Source organism: Capricornis sumatraensis, chromosome 3, assembly GCF_032405125.1.
Source record: "Capricornis sumatraensis isolate serow.1 chromosome 3, serow.2, whole genome shotgun sequence".
NCBI lineage: Eukaryota > Metazoa > Chordata > Mammalia > Artiodactyla > Bovidae > Capricornis > Capricornis sumatraensis.
In genome coordinates, this window is record NC_091071.1 from 64,054,004 (window position 1) to 64,072,534 (window position 18,531).

At 44.5% G+C, this 18,531-nt stretch overlaps 1 protein-coding gene and 1 pseudogene across 2 annotated transcripts in view; one reads left to right on the forward strand and one right to left on the reverse strand.

The window, feature by feature from the left end:
* Window positions 1-299: 299 nt before the first annotated feature.
* On the reverse strand, window positions 300-757 carry LOC138076708 (protein tyrosine phosphatase type IVA 1 pseudogene; annotated as a pseudogene).
* Window positions 758-8,067: 7,310 nt separating this feature from the next.
* NFE2L2 (NFE2 like bZIP transcription factor 2) overlaps window positions 8,068-18,531 on the forward strand; it is a 32,626-nt gene continuing 22,162 nt past the window's right edge. Inside the window, exon 1 of one of the 2 annotated variants that reach the window (XM_068967203.1) lies at window positions 8,068-8,212. In XM_068967203.1, coding sequence (XP_068823304.1) covers window positions 8,168-8,212 — 45 coding nt within the window. In that variant the 5' untranslated portion in view covers window positions 8,068-8,167. Of the gene's footprint in view, window positions 8,213-9,269; window positions 9,385-18,531 lie in introns of those variants that run through there. The other variant, XM_068967206.1, reaches the window with a different exon arrangement.

The following is an 18,531-nucleotide window of genomic DNA, read 5'->3' on the forward strand; positions in this document are numbered from 1 at the left end:
AGATTTAAAGATATGACTCAATACTGCATGATTTCAGGAAAGGTCAACTGGTACAAATTATAAGCACATTTTAAATGCTGAACAGCATGAATTCTTTACTAGTATCCAAATAGGTTGATCATAACCTGAACAGAGTCTGCAATTCTGCCAGGCTTGTGGCCTGGTAAAACTGCTCTTCAACACTCCTATGGAAGCTTCATTAGATTTATTCACCAAGCCAACGGTCTATCTACTATGTACAACAAATTCCATCCTGTCTCAGGTTCCACTTCTAAGCAATGGCATCACACACCCTGGTTTTATTGCAAGCAACAGTTGTTTCTATGCCCAATGGAGTTTTTGAAGTGCAGCCACATTTTAGGACGATACTTCAAAAGTTGCTTGCTGTTAAAAGCTCCTCGCCACTTTGGGTTTATGAACTGTAGTGCATCTTCATATTTCATTCCACCTTCAATTAGTGCTAGGGTGACAAGCACTGGAGCTCTGCCAAGGCCTGCAACACAATGAACAGCAATACAACAACCACGGTCTTCACGAAACTTAATTTTCACAAGACGTAACCAGTCATCAACAATCTGGTTAGATGGTGGTGCGCCATCATCAAAAGGCCAATTGAGAACACGGATGCCTTCTTTCTCCACAAGGAGTAGTGTCGTAAGTTGCTTCACATACTCTTACTACTGTGGAACTTCTTAAGTTCCTCTATAAATTTGTTTAAGGTCACATCAGTTGGGTTGTGTGTAATAAGAAATCTCATGTGTATGTAACTTCTACAGGAGCTGGGGGTTCATTCGAGCCATGTTAATTTAGTTAACTCAATAGGGATATGAAACAATTTAAAAAATTGATTACAGAAATGATGCAAAGAAACTGAGTCACCTTCAATATACTCCGAAATTCTCAGTGCCTTTGAGTATGAAATTGGGAGTAATGAATGAATGAACCTCTTAACAAGAAGCAGCAGTTCTTCAATCCAGTAATCCTGAGGCAATAGAAAGGAAGAGTACTGAGGTCTACCCCATCCAGGTCAAAACTCTTGTAAAAAATGCTCTGTGGATTTCAACTCAACACTTCTGTGTCCAGGTTAACCAGTCTTCTGAGGGCTTCGTGGTGGAGCAGTAATGAATTTCTGCAGTTCACCTGTCTGCACAGAGGTCATGCTGTGCTTGCAGTAATCTCCTCTGCCCTTCAGAAACTTCATAAATGTGTGACCGAGAACACCACAGAACTGAGGAGTATATCTGCTCATTGAACACTGTGGCCTAATCATAGCGCTGGTCCCGAGGCTGCAGTGGTGGCGGGGCAGGGGCAGCAGCAGGGCAGGGGTGGCAGCGGTCACTGTCGGGCGGCAGTGGAGGCGCCTAAGTCCTAATTTTTCTTAAAAAGGAAGAATCAACCGTGACCCTCTGCCATTAAGTGGGATAGACTACCCTTTTGTGGCATTCACCACTTACTGGCTATGGTCAATTGAAAGTTTTATTACTGGATTATAAGGACTTTGAGAGTAGAATCCAAGCTTAACTCATCTTGGTCTTCCCTCTAACCCACAGCATGGTACCCTTCATCAACTGTTATTTTTTAAATGAGTGAATTATCTGGATGTTTGGCAAAACATCTCAGAAAACATTTTTTCCTGAGTTCCCTAATTAACCCTTGCCATTCTTTTAAACATCCATCAGACAGCAAATCTGCATGCTTAAAAGCTTTAGAGCCAGAGTGACCTGCTCAGCTACTTGCTAACTGTTTGACCATAAATAAAATTAGCTAGCCTCTCTAAGCCTCATTTTCCTCATTTCTAAAGAGGGTAGTAATATACCTATGGGCTTCTCAGGTGGCTCAGTGGTAAAGAATCCACCTGCTAAAGCAGGAGACACACGTTGGATCCCTGGGTGCAGAAGATCCTCTGGAGGAGGAAATGACAACCTACTCCAGTATTCTTGCTTGTAAAAGCCTGTGGACAAAGGAGCCTGGTGGGCTAGAGTCCATGGGATTGAAGAGTCAGACAGGACTGAGCATGAGCACAATAATACACCTATGTCATTGGTTTTCTGAAAGGATTAAATGAAACAATCCATATAAAGTGCATGGCCCATAGTGTAAACTCAAAAAGGCAAGTGAATTTGTACATTTGCCATCACAGACTTTTGAAAGTTTATAAACTCCAAATACTGAAATAATTTATTTTTCATCAGAAGAAAGAAAATGTAATGAACTAGTAGCTGAATCTTTTGAGGAGAGATAGCTCTAAACTGACATTAAAGTTACCTGCATGTTAGGCTTTTTAAGAAGCATACAACCAGAGAAATTTAATTTGTTGGACAAAGGGGAAGGGTTACAATAGCTTGCAGTCTTGTCAGTACATGTTATACCTTGTTCTTAGACCTTTTCATTAAAAGAGAAAAATTAAAACTGTGTCATTACACAGAGAGGATGAAGTTCTAAATAGCTCATTTAGTTTCTTCTTACACTTCACTTTGAGGTTCTTACATGTGGAAATCCTGTTATCATATTTGTTTGCAAGCTTTCTCTCTAGTGAAAAATACTTTATCATTCAGCCTATGGGGAATTAATTAAACGAAATGTGGAAAAATGTAATCTTCAGGGACCTCTGCTGTGGGTACTCTCAGTAAATACAGCCCAGCCAAGGGACTCTGCAGAGATCTGACCTAGAGTGGCCGGAGTTCTGGACTTTAGGTCCAGCCGGTTTGAAATAAAATAATTTTCTTGGGCCTTGAGCAATTCATTTCATTGTTTTGTAGTCTTTTCATTTATAATATGGGGACTAATCACATAGTCATGATTTATAGGGAATGTTTATAAAATATGTGGAATAATAATTATTAATAAACTAGGTTATTAACCTCTTCCAAAAATAAGGTGCTGACATGTAAATAACATTTGCCTCTGAGGCTTTAGTTCTGGTCCAGTGCTAGATATGCCTTCAGAAGTCCAAATCAGTTCGTCTTGCTGGAAGAACATAAATGTTCTTCTACTCCTGGCTCTGCCAAAAGCTAGTTCTGTGCTCACTGGTAACCACTTCATCCCTTCAATTTCTTCAAATGTAAAAGTAGAGACCTGGACTAGATCAGGGAGGGAAAACACATGACATATATTGATATTCCTATCTGTCTGTGCCCGTGGCAGACATTGTTAGTCAATCACTGAAATTTTTCTACCCAAATTAGGAAGCTGCTTCTGAATTCCTCTCAGCAAAACATCGTAGGCAGTCACTACTCATCAGTTAAGAGTTAGCAACCAAAGTAAAACATACTTGCCATCTTTGAGACAGAGTATCTCTAAGGGTTCTTTTAATTCTAATATTACTCAAAGGTCAAAATGAGAGTCTGCATCAGAAAGAAGTATGTTGGCAAATCTTACTTCCCTTTTTCACATTCCAGCCTCTGAGTGTTAAAGACTTGGCAAGGCCTGTCCATGAGGATACTCTGCTCTTACATTATTGCATTTTGCCTTTTATTTGTCCAAAATGAAAACAGGTTAGTGGATCTCCCCCAAATTCTGAAAACACATACTGTAAATCTTTGAACAATCCAGAAAAGTACAATGATGAAAGTGAGAAGTACCTGACATTCAGAGTCCATTATTAATACTTGGTAACCAGTCTTGCAGTCACAGCTCTAGGTGTGTTTTTCTGTATTCTAATTTCCCTGTGCAGCAACGTTATGTATGAACAACTTTGCCATCACTTGATCCTGCACTTCTCTATGTACTCTTAACATGCATCTTTATCTGGGGGCTCCTATTCTGCAGAGCGAAACTCTGAAAATATAGCAGCAGATTGAAAGAGCAAGAGATCTTGAGACCCTTACTACATCTACACCTAAAAATGTGGTCAAATTCTCCAGGCTCCTCTCTAGTAAACACAGAATGGAAATATTTGTAAATCTTGTGGTTAAAATTCAATTTGAAAATGAAATGGACCCAGCGTCTTGGGAGAAAAGCAAGGGTTCCTCCTTTACCTCTGTACCCCAACACCACTTTTTTTTCTGCTTATTACTATAAAAGTAATATATGTTTTTTTAGGAAAATGCAGGCAGGCAAAAATAAATAAAAAGCATTTGTAACCTAATCAGAGTAATTGTGGATAACATTTTAGAATGTATATGTTTGTCTTTTTTTTCCTATGCATATATTTTTGTGTAGGTATCAACATACATAATTCAAAAGCACTCTTTTAAACTTCCAGGTTTTTCTCTTCACACACTGCATTGCAGTTCCTGTAGGGCACTCATTCTATTATGAGCAGGAAACTACAAGAGTTAAAACCGGCTTTGGTAATATACAACTCTTTGTATCAGTAGCTTGCACAGTGAGGTGTGCTCACCGAGGAACCAATGTTATGGGTGTGTTTCTAAACTAATACACCTATTATTCTGAACACTACTGTATTGAAGTTAAGTTTATCCACTGGGCATGATGCTCCTGAAGTTCAAATTCCCTCAGCAGATACCCAGCAAGGATGTTACATAACTGGGATAAATGAGGTCATGTTAGGGCCAAAATCTCTGTATGCATATATACCTCAGTCTACTTAACTGATGGAATATCTGTGTTCCTTAAGTGTATTTGCATAAAGAGAATATCTCACCATCATCTGTCTAATGGTGTGCTACTGATACATACTGTGATGAGGTGATTTACTTTGCATGTAGCAGTGAAGAGGGTATAACATAGGGAAAATACCTTCTTCATTTACAGGGTCGTCAATTGCTCCTGAGGGTTTGAGACACTTATTAAACTGCGAAGTACCATCCCTATATGTGATGCCAATAATTGTTAACAAACAAAAAGCAGCCAGGAGAAAACTTGTCTTTGATATTCAATATATGCTGTTTGGTTATCTATTGCTATGAAACAGACCACCCCAAAATGTAGTGGCTAAAAACAATTTATTACAATCTCTCACAATTCTTTGGGCTGACTGGGCTCACCCAGGCAGTCTTCTGCTGGTCTTGCTTGGAGTCTCTCACATATGGTTGCAGTCACATAGCAGCTGGGGCTGAGGTCTCCTGGGGTTCAACTGGGCAGCTAGAAGAGCTGGTCTGGCTTCTTCACTCACATGTCTGGTGCCTTGGTTCACATAGCTGCTCTTTCCACTTGAAGTCCCATCCCCAGGGCTTTTCCCCACAGCCTCTTTTCCCACAAAGATAGTCAGACTTCTTACATGATGGCTGACTTCTAAGACTGTAAAATTAAAAGCTGTCAGGCCCTTTTAAAGCTTAGTGGAGACTTGGCATAGTGTCACTTCCGGCCTCTCGTAAGTTACAGCAAGTCTCAGGGCCAGCCTTGATGCGATGTGGGGGACTACACAAGCACAGCAACACGCCAGGAGGGGCAGTTCACTCAGTGCCATCTGGGGAAACTGGCTACTGGATCTGCTCCCGCTGGAGGCTGTACAAATTTAGAATTTTAACAATAATGCCAAGGGAGTTTGGATACTTTCTTGGTGAAACATGGAGTACAGTGAAAAGGAATAAGCAGCGGGAAGAAGCCTCACGGTGATGGAGGACTTTGGAAACAGTAGGTACTTTCTTGGGTCTTGCAAATTTGGCAGATTAGATCACGGAGAAGGTGAAATAAAGGGGTCATTGCATCACTATTTTCCAAACTTTGCATACATGGAAGGTTTACCTGACGATGCTTGTTTTTTACGACAGTTCCGGAACTAAGTATTACAACTTGGTCACACATCTCAAGCATACCCGGAGGGTTCTCTTTCTAAGGATGGCAAAGAACTCAGATATAAACAGAAACATACACAGGTTAGTAGCATGTGAAGCCAACTGAGTGGGAAAATAAAACAGCAAGGAGAGCCTGACAGTAAAATAAGTCCCATGGCAACAGGACAGGAGAGAAAACCCAGCATCCTGGAACTTCTCAGTGCACAGTATCTGTGCCTTCATGGCACTGCGTTCAAGTTTAGAGGGCAAGGCCTCGTTTCTCACATGGATATGATCTTGGATCAGAGTTCTGCAAAGACCAGGAACCTCCTTGATGTGGGTGGTCCGAGACTGGGGTTTCCTCCTCTTGTGCTGAATCCCCATTTAATGCCAAACAGCTTTTTTTTAGGTGTTTCCTTAATGTTTCTTAAACATGTTCAGACTCTTATCGTATTGTCCTCCTCCCTTTGAAAATATGTACTCTGCAGGTGCCTGAAATAATATACTCCCAGTAATTGCAGTTTTGCAAAAGTAAAGTTTATTTTATTCAGTCTAAACTCAACGGAAATTTGCTGCCCAACAAGGAAATACCAAATTTTATAAGCCGCTGGAGGGCAGCCATCATGTCGTATATGACTTTGTTATTGCCTGCCTCCTGTGCTCTCTGTCTACCTTCTCCATGTACTAATTTTAATAAGTAACTTGAATTGTTAGCAATATACTCTGGTGCCATTCTTTGACACAGAAATGTCATTTCATAATGTCTCTGCATATTCCATGTCAGGTTCACTGTAAATCACTTCTCCTGAGCTTGTTGTTAGTGTGCAGAACATTTTGCGGGCTTCTCACTTAACAGCTGAAAGTTTAATTCAAATTGAAGAAACTTACTTCAATTACAAGCAATTAATTTAGGCTTCACTTACCTTAAGAAATATTCGAACATATAAATCAACAGGTAAGTCCTGGGAGGGTCAAATTACGCAACGGAGAGAAAGAAAGTTCTTTGCAGCTTTGGGGGCGTTGGTCTGCTGTAGTCAGGCTTTTATGGTTTTCTTTTTCTTTTTTTGGCATCAGGTTTTTGAATGAAATAGTAAAACCAGTGCCAGATACTGTCTACTCCACCTGGTTTTGCATAATTCGAAGAAGTGATAAACTGAAAATCAGGCTTGTTAAAGAGCTAGAAAGAGTGCTGTTGCATAAGAGAAAACAAAACTAAACCATTTCTCTATTCTTTTTTAAATCATAAGATTTCACAATATTCCTGTTTTCAAGTACTTGAAGTTTGCTCTGGGCACTGACTACTTTTTAAATAATTGTTTTTAAGGGGCAGTGAATAATACACATTTATCGTAGATTTAAAACATACTTAAAGTAACAAAGAGATAAAAATCATTCAAGGTCCTGCAACTATTAATATTACTAGTAATATTTTGAATAACTTCTTTTTTTCTAGGTACATGCTTTCACAGAACGGGTCCATACTACACAGTTTTATAACTTGTTTTTTGCGTTTTTGTTTTTAAAATCGTATCTTGAGTACGTGAAAACTTCTAGAGGTTATGACACGTTTGTAATATCGAACAGGGTTAAAAATCGCCATCTATGGTGTGGCGTGTGCACTCTGGTGGGAAGAGAATGCTCCGGATGGGCAAGCTCGACTACTCTCCGATCCAAAGAGACTTCTCCATTCGCCCTCGGGGACTGAAGCCTGGCCAGAGTGCAAGGCGTGGGAGTAAGTGGAGGGCGATCAGGGTGACCGAGCACGAGCTCCCCGCGCGGTCCACTCTTCCCCCGGGCCAGTCTCACTGGCTGAGCCGGAGCGAGAGGGCAGCTCGCCGTGAGCTGGGCCCAGGTCCCGGCTTCCGGCCCCCACCCCCCGGGCTGGCGCCACTCTCGGGCGGTGGGGAGAAAGCCGGGCAAGGTTCTGCAAATCCAAAGCAGGGAGGCGCAGCTCCGATACCATCGCCTTGGCCGAGTCTCCAAGCATGTTTGTTTCAACTGTTTCAACTGTTTCAAAGCACCCGAACCCCAGCGACCTTCGGCAAACAACTCAATCCCACGGGCGGGGAGCGATGGCTGCATTCGCCAGAAGGGCAAACTGACAGCGGAGACCCGGGAGCTACGGGGGCCTTCCTCCGGCACTCTGCCTGCCCGCAGCCGCCCCTGAGACCCCCGCCCGCTACTCTTTCCCGCCCCAGGACGGCCAGCTTCTTGCGTCAGCCCCGGCGAGGGTGGGGGATTTTCGGAAGGTCGGCCCGGGCGGCTGGCTGGGGAAGGAAGGGCCTTGGGCTGTCGCCCCGCCCTCGCGGGGCGGGAGGCGGAGCGGGACAACAGCCCGATCGGCGACTCCGGCCAAGTCAGGGAGAAGCGAGTTCCTAGGATCCCCCAGGAGCCGCCGCCGCCACCAGTACCGCCGTGTCCGCTCCAAGCCTCGGCAGCCGGAACAGGGCCGCCGTCGGGGAGCCTCAAAGCACCGTCCCCAGCTCAGCATGATGGACTTGGAGCTGCCGCCGCCGGGACTGCCGTCCCAGCAGGTGGTGCCAGGACGGGAGCAGGGGCGCGAGGGAGCCGCGGCCCGGGGGGAACAGCCGCATCGGCCTCTTTCCCCGTCTGTGGCCGGAGCTCGGACTGCAGCTGCCGCGCACACACCAGAGCCGCCGCGCTTGAGCTGGGGCCGGGGGAGGGGAGTGGCGACCCCAAGGGTTGCGAGGGGCATGGGGGCGCGGGGAATGGTGTGACTGACAACGCGCCCGCAGCCCCTGAGGGCGGTAGGGTTGGGGTTGGGGGGCTACGCCAGCGCGCGTGGGGGCGAAGGGCGTCTCTAACCGCGTCCCCGGTCGCCGGAGCCGAGATGCTGGAGCCGCGGCCGGCCCCCTCTCCGAGTTTGAGCGGCCGGGAGGCAACCGGGTAGGAGAGGGCGGACACTGGCGGTCTGAGCCGGCGCGGCCCGGCCCTTCCGGGGCTGCGCGGCTCCCCCGCCTCGGAGCCGGCAAAAATGTGCCTAGTCACGGGGCCACTCTCGGGGGAACTGAGGTCTCCGGGCTGGGACCCGGAACCCCTCCTCTGCCGCTGCCCCCCTGCCCAAGACCTCCGCGGGCGCGAGCCGCGGCGCTCTTACCCTGCTGAGGGTTCTCTTAGGCAGAGTGATCAATCACTCCAGCCTTGCGATCGCCCTGAGGCCGCTTGGCGAAAATGCCCAGCTCCCAGGGTGGGGGCAGGAGGAGGTCACCAAGCGCCCAGCGCACTCGGTTTCCCCGACGTACGGCGATCGAACCCTGCCCTGCGCGCCGCCTCGCCCCGAGGGAAGGGTTCGGGCTCTTAGAACTCTGAGTCGGCCCCTAGCAATACGCCGGCAAGGGCGGGTGGGGCGGTGGACTCTGAAGTTCGACGCGGCTTCGCCCCCCACCCCACCCCAGCTCCCCGGGGCTTCTCGATCCCGGCGTTGTGCCTCCCGGTGGCGCACGCCGCAAGCGTGGTCCCGGCGCCGTGACAGTGGCCGGTTGGCTGTCACGGCGGCCCTCAGTGGGCCCTTTCCTGCTTTGTAGCGTGCAAACCTTGCCACGCCGGGGCCAAGGGACAAGTTGGAGCTGTTGATCTGTTGCGCAATTGTTATTTTCCCTAGGGCGGCTTTGTCTTTGGATTTAGCGTTTCGGAATTGCAATTCCAAAATGTGTAAGGCAGGATATTCTGTTCTCTGCTGTCAAGGGTAAGAATTTCGAGTGTAGATTAGCATTTCTGTGGTTTTAAGGCTGTTACTAAATTTTGTGCTTTCATACATTGTTTCTCTTTTGGGTGCTTTATGTAGTTTTCCTTTTCTGTTTGAGAATTTGCCTCAATTGCTTTCCTAGTATGTTGCTTTTGAGAGGGCAGAGGGTGGGACAGCTGTGTCTCATAAAGCTTTGCTAACAAGTTCTGTAAATGTCGCAAATGTGGAAACAAGTTTCTGTATATATTTTGTAGGGACTTTTTAAAGGAGTAGATAGTTTTATTTCCAATTTGTGCGTGTGAATGCGTTTTTTGGAAAAATATTTAGTTCAAGGAAATGTGTAACCTAATAGGAACGGTAAATATGTTTAAGCTCTTAAACATCAAGCTTTAGACTAATCCTGAAGTAAGGTTTTGATATATTGACAATGTAGTGATTGTGCCTTTTTTTTTGCCTTTGAAGCTGTTTGTCTTGAACTTTCCCCCAGTAATGATTAAGATTGTATTCCTTCCTCCCCACGATATGAAGAAATAAATTGTGCTTTCCGATTTAGCTGCTGTTCAATCCCTATAGCCATTTCTTTAATAATCTATATGACCAAAGGATATATGATGCTAATGGACTTTAGTTTTCCCAGATTCAGGAATGTAGCCTAGAGTGTTATATTACTGAAGTTTTTATTTCTTTCTTAACTATATAATTTAACATTCCATATACAAAAGTGGGTAAACATCTTTACTGCTTTTTCTTTTAAATGTGAACTTTCCAGTTATGTTTGTTAAGGTAACTCCCTTTCCACCCTTTGTAATCAGACCTCAGTTTGCTTATGCAAAGAGTATAAAAGAAAATGGAACAAAATTTAGAGTTAATGTCATGCCTGTAACTAAGATTCATATTAAATCTTTGTAGTCCAGGAAGATTTGGACAGAGTCATAAGTGGATTCTAACCTTTTGTCAAAGAAACACCAGGCGTGAGGTGGTACAGGGGTAAAAGTTCTTCCCCCTTTGTGCAGAGGAGGTGTTGATGAAGAGCAGGAGAGTTTTACATTCTGAATTTCCATTAGCTTCTGGAAGGAATCATCCACCCTTTTCAAAGCTGTCTTGGAGAAAGTATTTTTGCGTATGAGGAATGAAGTTGATCTTGGACTCGGTAGGTAACTTCCAAAGAAAAATAAGGCATCCCTCTCATCTCCAGAAGGTTGAGCAAAGAACAACTTGACTTTTTAGATATTTGGAAAAAAACCTCTTGAGAGATTGTGAAAGATTGTAGTAGGATAAAAACGTAACTCACATCAGTCTGCATTAAAAGTAGCATGGGTCATTTTGGACTCTTTCTTGTCAACCTGGGTTTTTATAAACAGTGCTGGGAGGGGAAACCCCAAAATCTGACTTTCTTTAGGATAATTGGGAAGAATTGAAAGCTAAATACATTATTTGTCTTTATTTTTACTCAGGACGAATTTTATGTACAGAGCTACATGAGAAAAAGAAACCTCTGTGGGCTAGAAGCACTTTTTTTTCCCCTGGGAATTTCCTCTCTACTGGCGGAACACATTTAAAGGGGGGTTTGTGTAAATATTTCCTCTTTGATTTTTCCTTCATCTGGGGTTAACTCATCAGTGCATATTCTTGGATTCAGGAGTTTGGCACTAAGATAATCGTAGATGAGTTATTGGACACTTACTTGTGTGCCAGGCAGTACAATAATTGCTTCACATGTATAATTTCACAGTCACCGTGTAGAAAATACTGTCTCCAGTTTCTAGGTGAGGAAAGAGGCATAAAGCAGCCAGGGTCCTGGGTCCTGGTTAAAGAGACTCAACTATTGAGTGGCAGAGGTGGGATTCAAACCCTGGTAGAAGGACCCCACTTCTGAAGTAGACCAAGACTAGTTAACTTTAAACAGAAGGAAACTCTTACACTTGAAAAAATGGACAAATCGAGAAAAACTACAAGAAGGACAGGTAGGAATTTAAAAGATTAATCTTTGCACCTTTTCCAGTTACCAAGAAATTTAATAAGTGTGTTTGTGAGGGGTAAGTTTGACCTTGAATACAGTGAAAGTAAATACAACCTGAAACTTTTAAGAAAGACTAAGAGGCCTATCAGGGTTTGATTTAGAGAGGCAAGACCATTTCTTAATTTAATGATAGTTTTTAAAATTTCTGATATTTCAGCAGTATCTGAGATTCTGCCTTACATTTTTCAGGGACTGCTTTTCAAATCTCTTAGCTCCTGGTGACTTTAATTTTATTTGCCTTGTTAGTTGGTACATTCTCCTGTTCCACTGGTTCTTTTTATCTGGAAATAGTGGTCAAAAATAAGTTTCGTAGTGAAGATGTTTGGTAGTGAATATGGTGAAGAGTGGGACAGACAGGGTTAAACCTGGTTGAAGGAAAGTGGAGAGAATGGGGAGAATTTGACTTGAAAACAACTAGTGGAAACCTGTTGGTTCAAATTAAACACTCATCTCCTGTTTCGGCATTTCTGAACTGAAGCAGGCATAAGGGCTCAAATCTGTCTAATTGAAGCCTTCTTGGGGTTTTGTGACTAGTACATTTCAAAGTTTAATACTTTATTTCTTAGTCTTTATCTTTAAACTGGAGAAGGAAATGGCAACCCACTCCAGTATTCTTGCCTGGAGAATCCGACGGACAGAGGAGCCTGGTAGGCTACAGTCCACTGGGTCGCAAAGAGTCGGACACGACTGAGCGACTTCACTTTATCTTTAAACAGGTTGTTCTCGGAATTATTATTGTCTTGTTTGTCTGATTTAAGGATGCTTCAGGGTTTTTAGGATTCAGTGGATAATTTGCCTAAAAATTAATGTGACAACTCCCAGCATATTTAAAAGCCTGGCCCAGCCACTTCTGAAAGTTTGCTGGAATCTATTGTTGCACAGCAGGGTTGTTCGTTCTTTAGTTGCTAAGTTGTGTCCGACTTTGCGACCCCATGGACTGTAGCCCGGCAGGGTCCTCTCTCCATGGCATTTCCCAGGCAAGAATACTGAACTGGGCTGCCGTTTCCTTCTCCAGGGGATCTTCTTGATTGAGGGATCGAACCCCTGTCTCTTGCATTGGCAGGCACATTCTTTACCACTGAGCCACCAGGGAAGCCCACCCAGCGTGGTGTAGGAAGTTGAATGTACTAAAGGCAATATTCAGCCAGCTTCCTTCAGCAATGGCTGTATGTTTAAATGTACTGTAGAATGGAGACCAGAGTTTATATTCTGATAATATGATTTCTATGAGTTTTAAAATGTAGTTACCAGCTGCTTTTCAATATGCTCTAACAAACATTTATTAAAGGGGCTCTAAGATACAGACCAAGGCTTCTTTCATTGATAATGGTATGTTTTCTGGAAATGAGAGCAAAAAATACGTTCAAGTGTGTAACATTCCCAAAAAGTATTAGCAAAATACAAGTGTTGTTATACTAACTTTCCCCGCCAAGACAAAGCAAGATGGCTAAACAAAATCCTATCTTGCCTAAAGCTGGAGTTTTCTCTGGGTCAGCCCCTGCCACAGTAAACACTTTCTAACTATTATTATGAAGAATTTTAGGAACATTGAGGATTGGAAGCACGTTTTTAAAAACTGGAGTATAATTGCTTTACAGTATTGTGCTAGTTTCTGCTGCGAATCAGCTACAAGTAGACATATGTGCCCTCCCTCTGGGACCTCCCTCCCATCTCACCCCTGGGTCGTCACAGATCACTAAGCTGAGCTTCCTGGCATATGTCCTATAACACCTTCAAAGCCTCATAAAATCTTTCTCTGTGCGTGAGCATGTAAGTTTATTTGGCCCAAACTGTGGTAGAAGTGAAGACAAAGCCAGGACATAAGAGATACTTAGAGCACCAAATCCATCCTTCAAAGACCTTGTTGGTAATTGAAAGTCACTATCATTCAGCAGCAGCCTGTATCTTGCTTTTGCTGTTGTTATTGTTGTTCGGGTGTTTTTGGATCTCTGGATGGCTTATGGGGATCTTCCCTGACCAGAGAGTGAACCCGGGACAGCAGCAAAAGCCCTGAATCCTAACCACTCGGGCCACCGGGGAATTCCCAACAGCCTGTATCCTGAAGGATTAAAAAAAATGCCCTGGCAGTGCTAAGTTAGTCATTCTTTTTCTCACAAACTTCGATGATCGAGACTCCCAGCCCTGTGACATCGACAGCATACTGATGAGATCCAGCCTCTCCGTTGCTTTTCTTCAAATCAGAGAAGAATGATTGGGTAATAAAAGAAAACTGTCAGATGATTTTGGCTTTGAAGCCTTCTTCCAAACTTAAGAGTTTATTTTCTGCGTTAGGCAGTTCTCCTCAATCACTTTTTAAAATCTCCGGTACCTGTCTTATATATGCAGCTGTTCTTTCCCTCTACAATTCGATTATAAGTTCCTTGAGAGCTGGGCATAGAATTTATATTTGTCTCTTCTTTAAATAGATTTAAGAGATGTAAGCCCCATACAGTCCACCCATTTAAAGTGGACAGTTCGGTGACTGAGTGTATTCAGACTAGTACAGCCATCACCACATCAATCTTAGAACATTTTCATCACCCCGGGAAGAAACAGACCCATTGGCACTCACCCCCCATTTCCCTTCAGCTCTCTTAGTTCCTAGTAACCACTCATTATACTCTTATCTCTATGGATTTGTCTCCTGGATATTTCATAGAAATGAAATCATAGCCTGGCCGGTTCTGTGTGACTGGCTTCTTTAACTTAACATGTTTACATAGTTTGACCGTATTGTATCGTATATCAGGACTTTGTACATTTTATTGCTGAATACTATTCCATTATATGGATACACTACATATTATTTATTCCCTCTTCAGTTCATGGCCATTTGGGTTGTTTCTACTTTATATATATTTTTGCTCCTGATAGCAAAAATATATGGTTCTTAAAATGTGCTATATGTTAGAGTCACCACCCGTATTTAAAATGCTGATGCCCAGGCCATATGTCTTGTTAAATTAAAATCTCTGTGGGTGGGGCATCAGTATCTTTTTCAAACCTCTGAAGGAATTCCATCATGCAAGTAGATTGAGAACCAGTGTTCTGGAGGAGTTGGCACAGTTCTTGGTACCCGTGAAAGGTATGTCTATAAGGATTTAGAAAATCTGGTTAGGATGTTGCTTAATTCATGAAAGGAAGTGTTTTTGTTTGATCACTGACCTTCACAGCCTTAAGATTAATAACCTACATCTGAGAACTGTGTTTAAGGCACCTGGTGAATGTTTGAAATTCAGTAAATATAACTTGCACTCTGTAATCCCTCATGGAGATTTGGGTGATAATTTTAGTAGAATTTCTCTGTTTGGTCAGGAGTGTGGTGACTGATAACCTGCAGTGTAGATTATTTGGGAATCATGTAGAGAAGGCAGTGAGGACCAGTGCGAGGCACTGGGGAGGATGGAGAGCCTGGAAGCTAGGGTGCAATACTGCCTCCGCCCACGAAGCTCCGAGCTCTGCATTCCTGGGCCTCCTTATCCTCCAGTAAAAAACAAAAACTTCAGTCTGGGACTCCCCTGGCAGTCCAGAGGCAAAGGCTCCAAGCTCCCAGTGCAGGGGGCCTGGGGCTAGTCCCTGGTCGGGGAGCTAGATCTCACCTGCCGCAACTAAGACCCTGCGTGCTACAGCTGAAAGATTTCTCTGTTTCAGAACTAAGACCCAGTGTGGCCAAATAAATATTCAAAAACAAGAACTTCAATCTACAAGGCCACTTTTAGCAACTCAGCTTCTTGATTCTCTGTATATGCTTCGTAAAGTCAACTTTATATTCTGACCACAGTGGCTACCATTTGTACTTACCTGGATAGTTTCTGGTTTACACATTTGGAAACTAGGGCTAACTTCTGAATTGTTTGCGAGGTTGTGTGTGTGTGTGTGTTGTGCGTCACACTCGAGGGTATGTCTCAGCCCTGCCTTGTGACAGCGTGGGAACAGGCCCAGCAGGGAGTGGGTGCTCCAAGCCGGCCCCCATTTCTTTTGGTCTTTGGGCTTCTCTTTTGTGCGGCCCATATGCAGTCTTTCCTGGGCCATCACCCACTGGAGGGGTACATTCATTCTCCCTTTGAGAGCTGTCTGCTTTTCTAACTCTAGTCATCAGTAGTTTGAAATTCTTTTAATATGTCCCTCCTATTATTGCTTTAAGATTTAAAAAGCAGTACACTCTTTCATTTATTTTGTGCTGAATGACATACATATGTGTTTAAAGTATTGATACCTTAAAACAGAAGAATTTTGGTGTTAACACTTAGGCTATATGCAGTGCAGACTTGTATTTCAGTGAGTGATCCTTCCTGTTAAATGCCCTTTCCCTCCTTTGCAGGATGGAGCCGATGATCAGGGTAGGTAATGCCACTTCACCCCTCGTGTTTGTGTGGGAGGCACGGGCACTGTTAACTGTGTATGGAGGTGGCCTGCTGAGAAACAGTATAGACATTTGCTTCACTTCAGATTTGACGGCCTTTTGTCTGCTCTGCTTCACCCGTGCAGGCAGAGCCCAGCCTATCCCCAGGGAATTCTGAGGGATTAGACTGCAGGGAGCAAGGATTGATCCGGTTCTGTGGCCTTCTGGGAACAGAATAGGAACAGAGGTGTGTCCCAGTGTCGGAGGGTCAGCTTAAGAACATGTGCGATTTGCTGCTTGGTTTTACAGTCCTAGAGCAAGGGAGCCTTGCTACTATGGCTAGAGAGTATTGAAGGACCTTGAATTTTTTTTGACCTAGCCCCTCCAAAATTATTTTATTCATTACAATCCTGGCAATGAAAACCACCATAAATCAAAACTGTCATTTTTTTTCTTGCACCAGGAAAAACTGTCAGGTTTTGAAGACATCATTTTATTCTTGGGGCTTCTCAATGAGACGTGATTGAAACGTCCATTGAGAAACCAACTCCGGAGGACAAGAGCTGGGGCAGTGAATTTAGTGTTCGCCTGGCTCCTCTCCTACCCCAGCTCCTATGTTTTTCCTCCTTGGGTTCCCAAGCTGAGACCAGGCCGAGAGTAAGAACCAAACTGTGGGATCAGGTTTCACCATGTGCTAGAAACTTCTTTACCAGGCTGTATGTTTGGGAGGATCCTTGGGGCAGTGGAGATCCCAGGTTACCTTTCACTTGGAAAAAGGTTCTGGAAGTAAAGGCGGAGAGGTTTAAGATTCCTTGTAATGAAGGGATGCGGCTCTTTGGTCTCTTCTGTAACTCTGATTTGCTCCTCAGTGTGCACCTCGTGTTTGGGTCCCTCATGTGAGGAAAGGGAAAAGCATTTGGGACATTTACTTGTGCTGTGTTTATGCTCATTGTCTTTAGTTCTTTAAACCACCTTGTTAAGGTAGGTTTGTTGTTGTTGAGAAAATTCTTTGGAGAGGCTAAGAAGCAGTCCAGAGCTTGGTTTAAGAACTAGAAAGCACAAGTATTTCAAGCAGAAGGATTTTATATAAGAAATTAATTATACAGGTGAGCTGAGAAACCAGCCAGCCAGCCTCAGGAAGCCACCTGCCAGTCCTGGGGCTGGAGGGGCAGAGAGAACAGGCGGAATTCAAGGAGCTGGGACCATGGAGAGGGGGCTCTGCCTCCCATCCTCAGCCTCTCTCCCTCTCCCAGAGCCTTGGTGGATTGTAGTTGGGAAGGGAGCCTGGGGACGGAGCAGGGGCAGGATGGGGAAGGGATCTGGAAAGTGTTAGTCGGTCAGTCATGTCCTACTCTTTGTGACCCCGTGGATCGTAGCCCACCAGGCTCTTCTGTCCATGGAATTCTCCAGGCAAGAATACTAGACTGGGTTGCCATTCGGCAAATGACCAAAGCAATCACGTAGCTGGTAAGATCTGGAGCTGGGATGGGAACATTCTTTGCCATCAAAGTCCTTAGACTTCTCTCCAAATCATCTAGTGCTTTGCCTTTGGGGCACTTGTCATGCCTGCTTAGGGGCAAGTGGCATGGGCATCCCGTAGACCACAGTGCCTTCTGTATTCTGACTTCCACAGCGCATTTGTGCTGTGTACTCCTGGTGAGTGGAGCGCAGCACGTGTGACCACAGAGTAACTCAAAAAAATGGAACGTTAGAAACTCCTCTCAAGAGCGCACAGGTGGAGGGTCCAGTCGGGCAGTTCCCAGACTCGACAAGCATCCCACCGTTGCTGTTTCTGTGCCCCTCCCCCCATGAGGTGCCTCCGAGATGCCACGGCGGGATTGATTATATATACAAGTTTTTGGTGTTGCTGAAAGACTTGGGCCTCTGGGTCTTGAGCCTGGGGGGAGGAGGTTCAGGAAAGAGGGCAAGTATCTAAGAGCAGAGGGAGCCTCGCACCTCTTCCTTTGCTCCGGATAAATGAAGCCTTTTCTCCCCAGAGAGGTGTGGGTGGATGTGGTCCCCTTTCCTCTGCCCCGTGGGACTCTGGGAAGCCTGCGGCCCGCAGGGCGTGGCGCTTGCCCTGTGCTGGGGCTTCCAGAGTTCACTGGATAACCACATGTTGTGCCTTCAAGCTGCAGTGCTGGTGTGGGTGCTGGCCAAGATGATAATGGAGACTGAGGGGACAGTCTTTCACCCTTCAAGTCACAATGCACTTGCAACGTCGTAAAGAGAACCCGCCTTTAGATGTTTGAAGACATGGGAATGTAGGCAACTGGCAGTTTCAGGAGGAAGAAAAGGAGAAAAAAAATGAACATTTACTGAACAGCTGTTAGTACTGTACTAGGTCCTGGACACGTTCTCTCTTACCTGGTCTTGATAAATCTGTGTCGATGGCGGCTGTTAACCCTTTTACAGACAAGGAAACCTATTCCAAGAGGTAAGGTAATTTGTCCAAGGCCATGCTACTCTCGCTGGCAGGACAGGGATTTAGAAAGTGTAATCACTGCCGTCCCTCCTTTCTTTCTTTCCTTCCTTGTCTCATGATTCTGGGTGTTTTGTTAGATGCTAAAGCATGAGGGGCTGCTTTACAAAGATTCATTAGCTCTCAGGAAACCTCAGGATATTCCTTGTTCTTTGCAGGGAGGCCCACAGCCTCCTCAGATGGCAGGCTGTTCACACCTCCTTTTCTGAGCTGGAAGGGGTTAGAGAGAATGCAGAAAGTGATGAAAGTTCTAGAAACCAGAGGGACCAAGTATATTTGATTTATTCAGTGTCTGTACCAGCT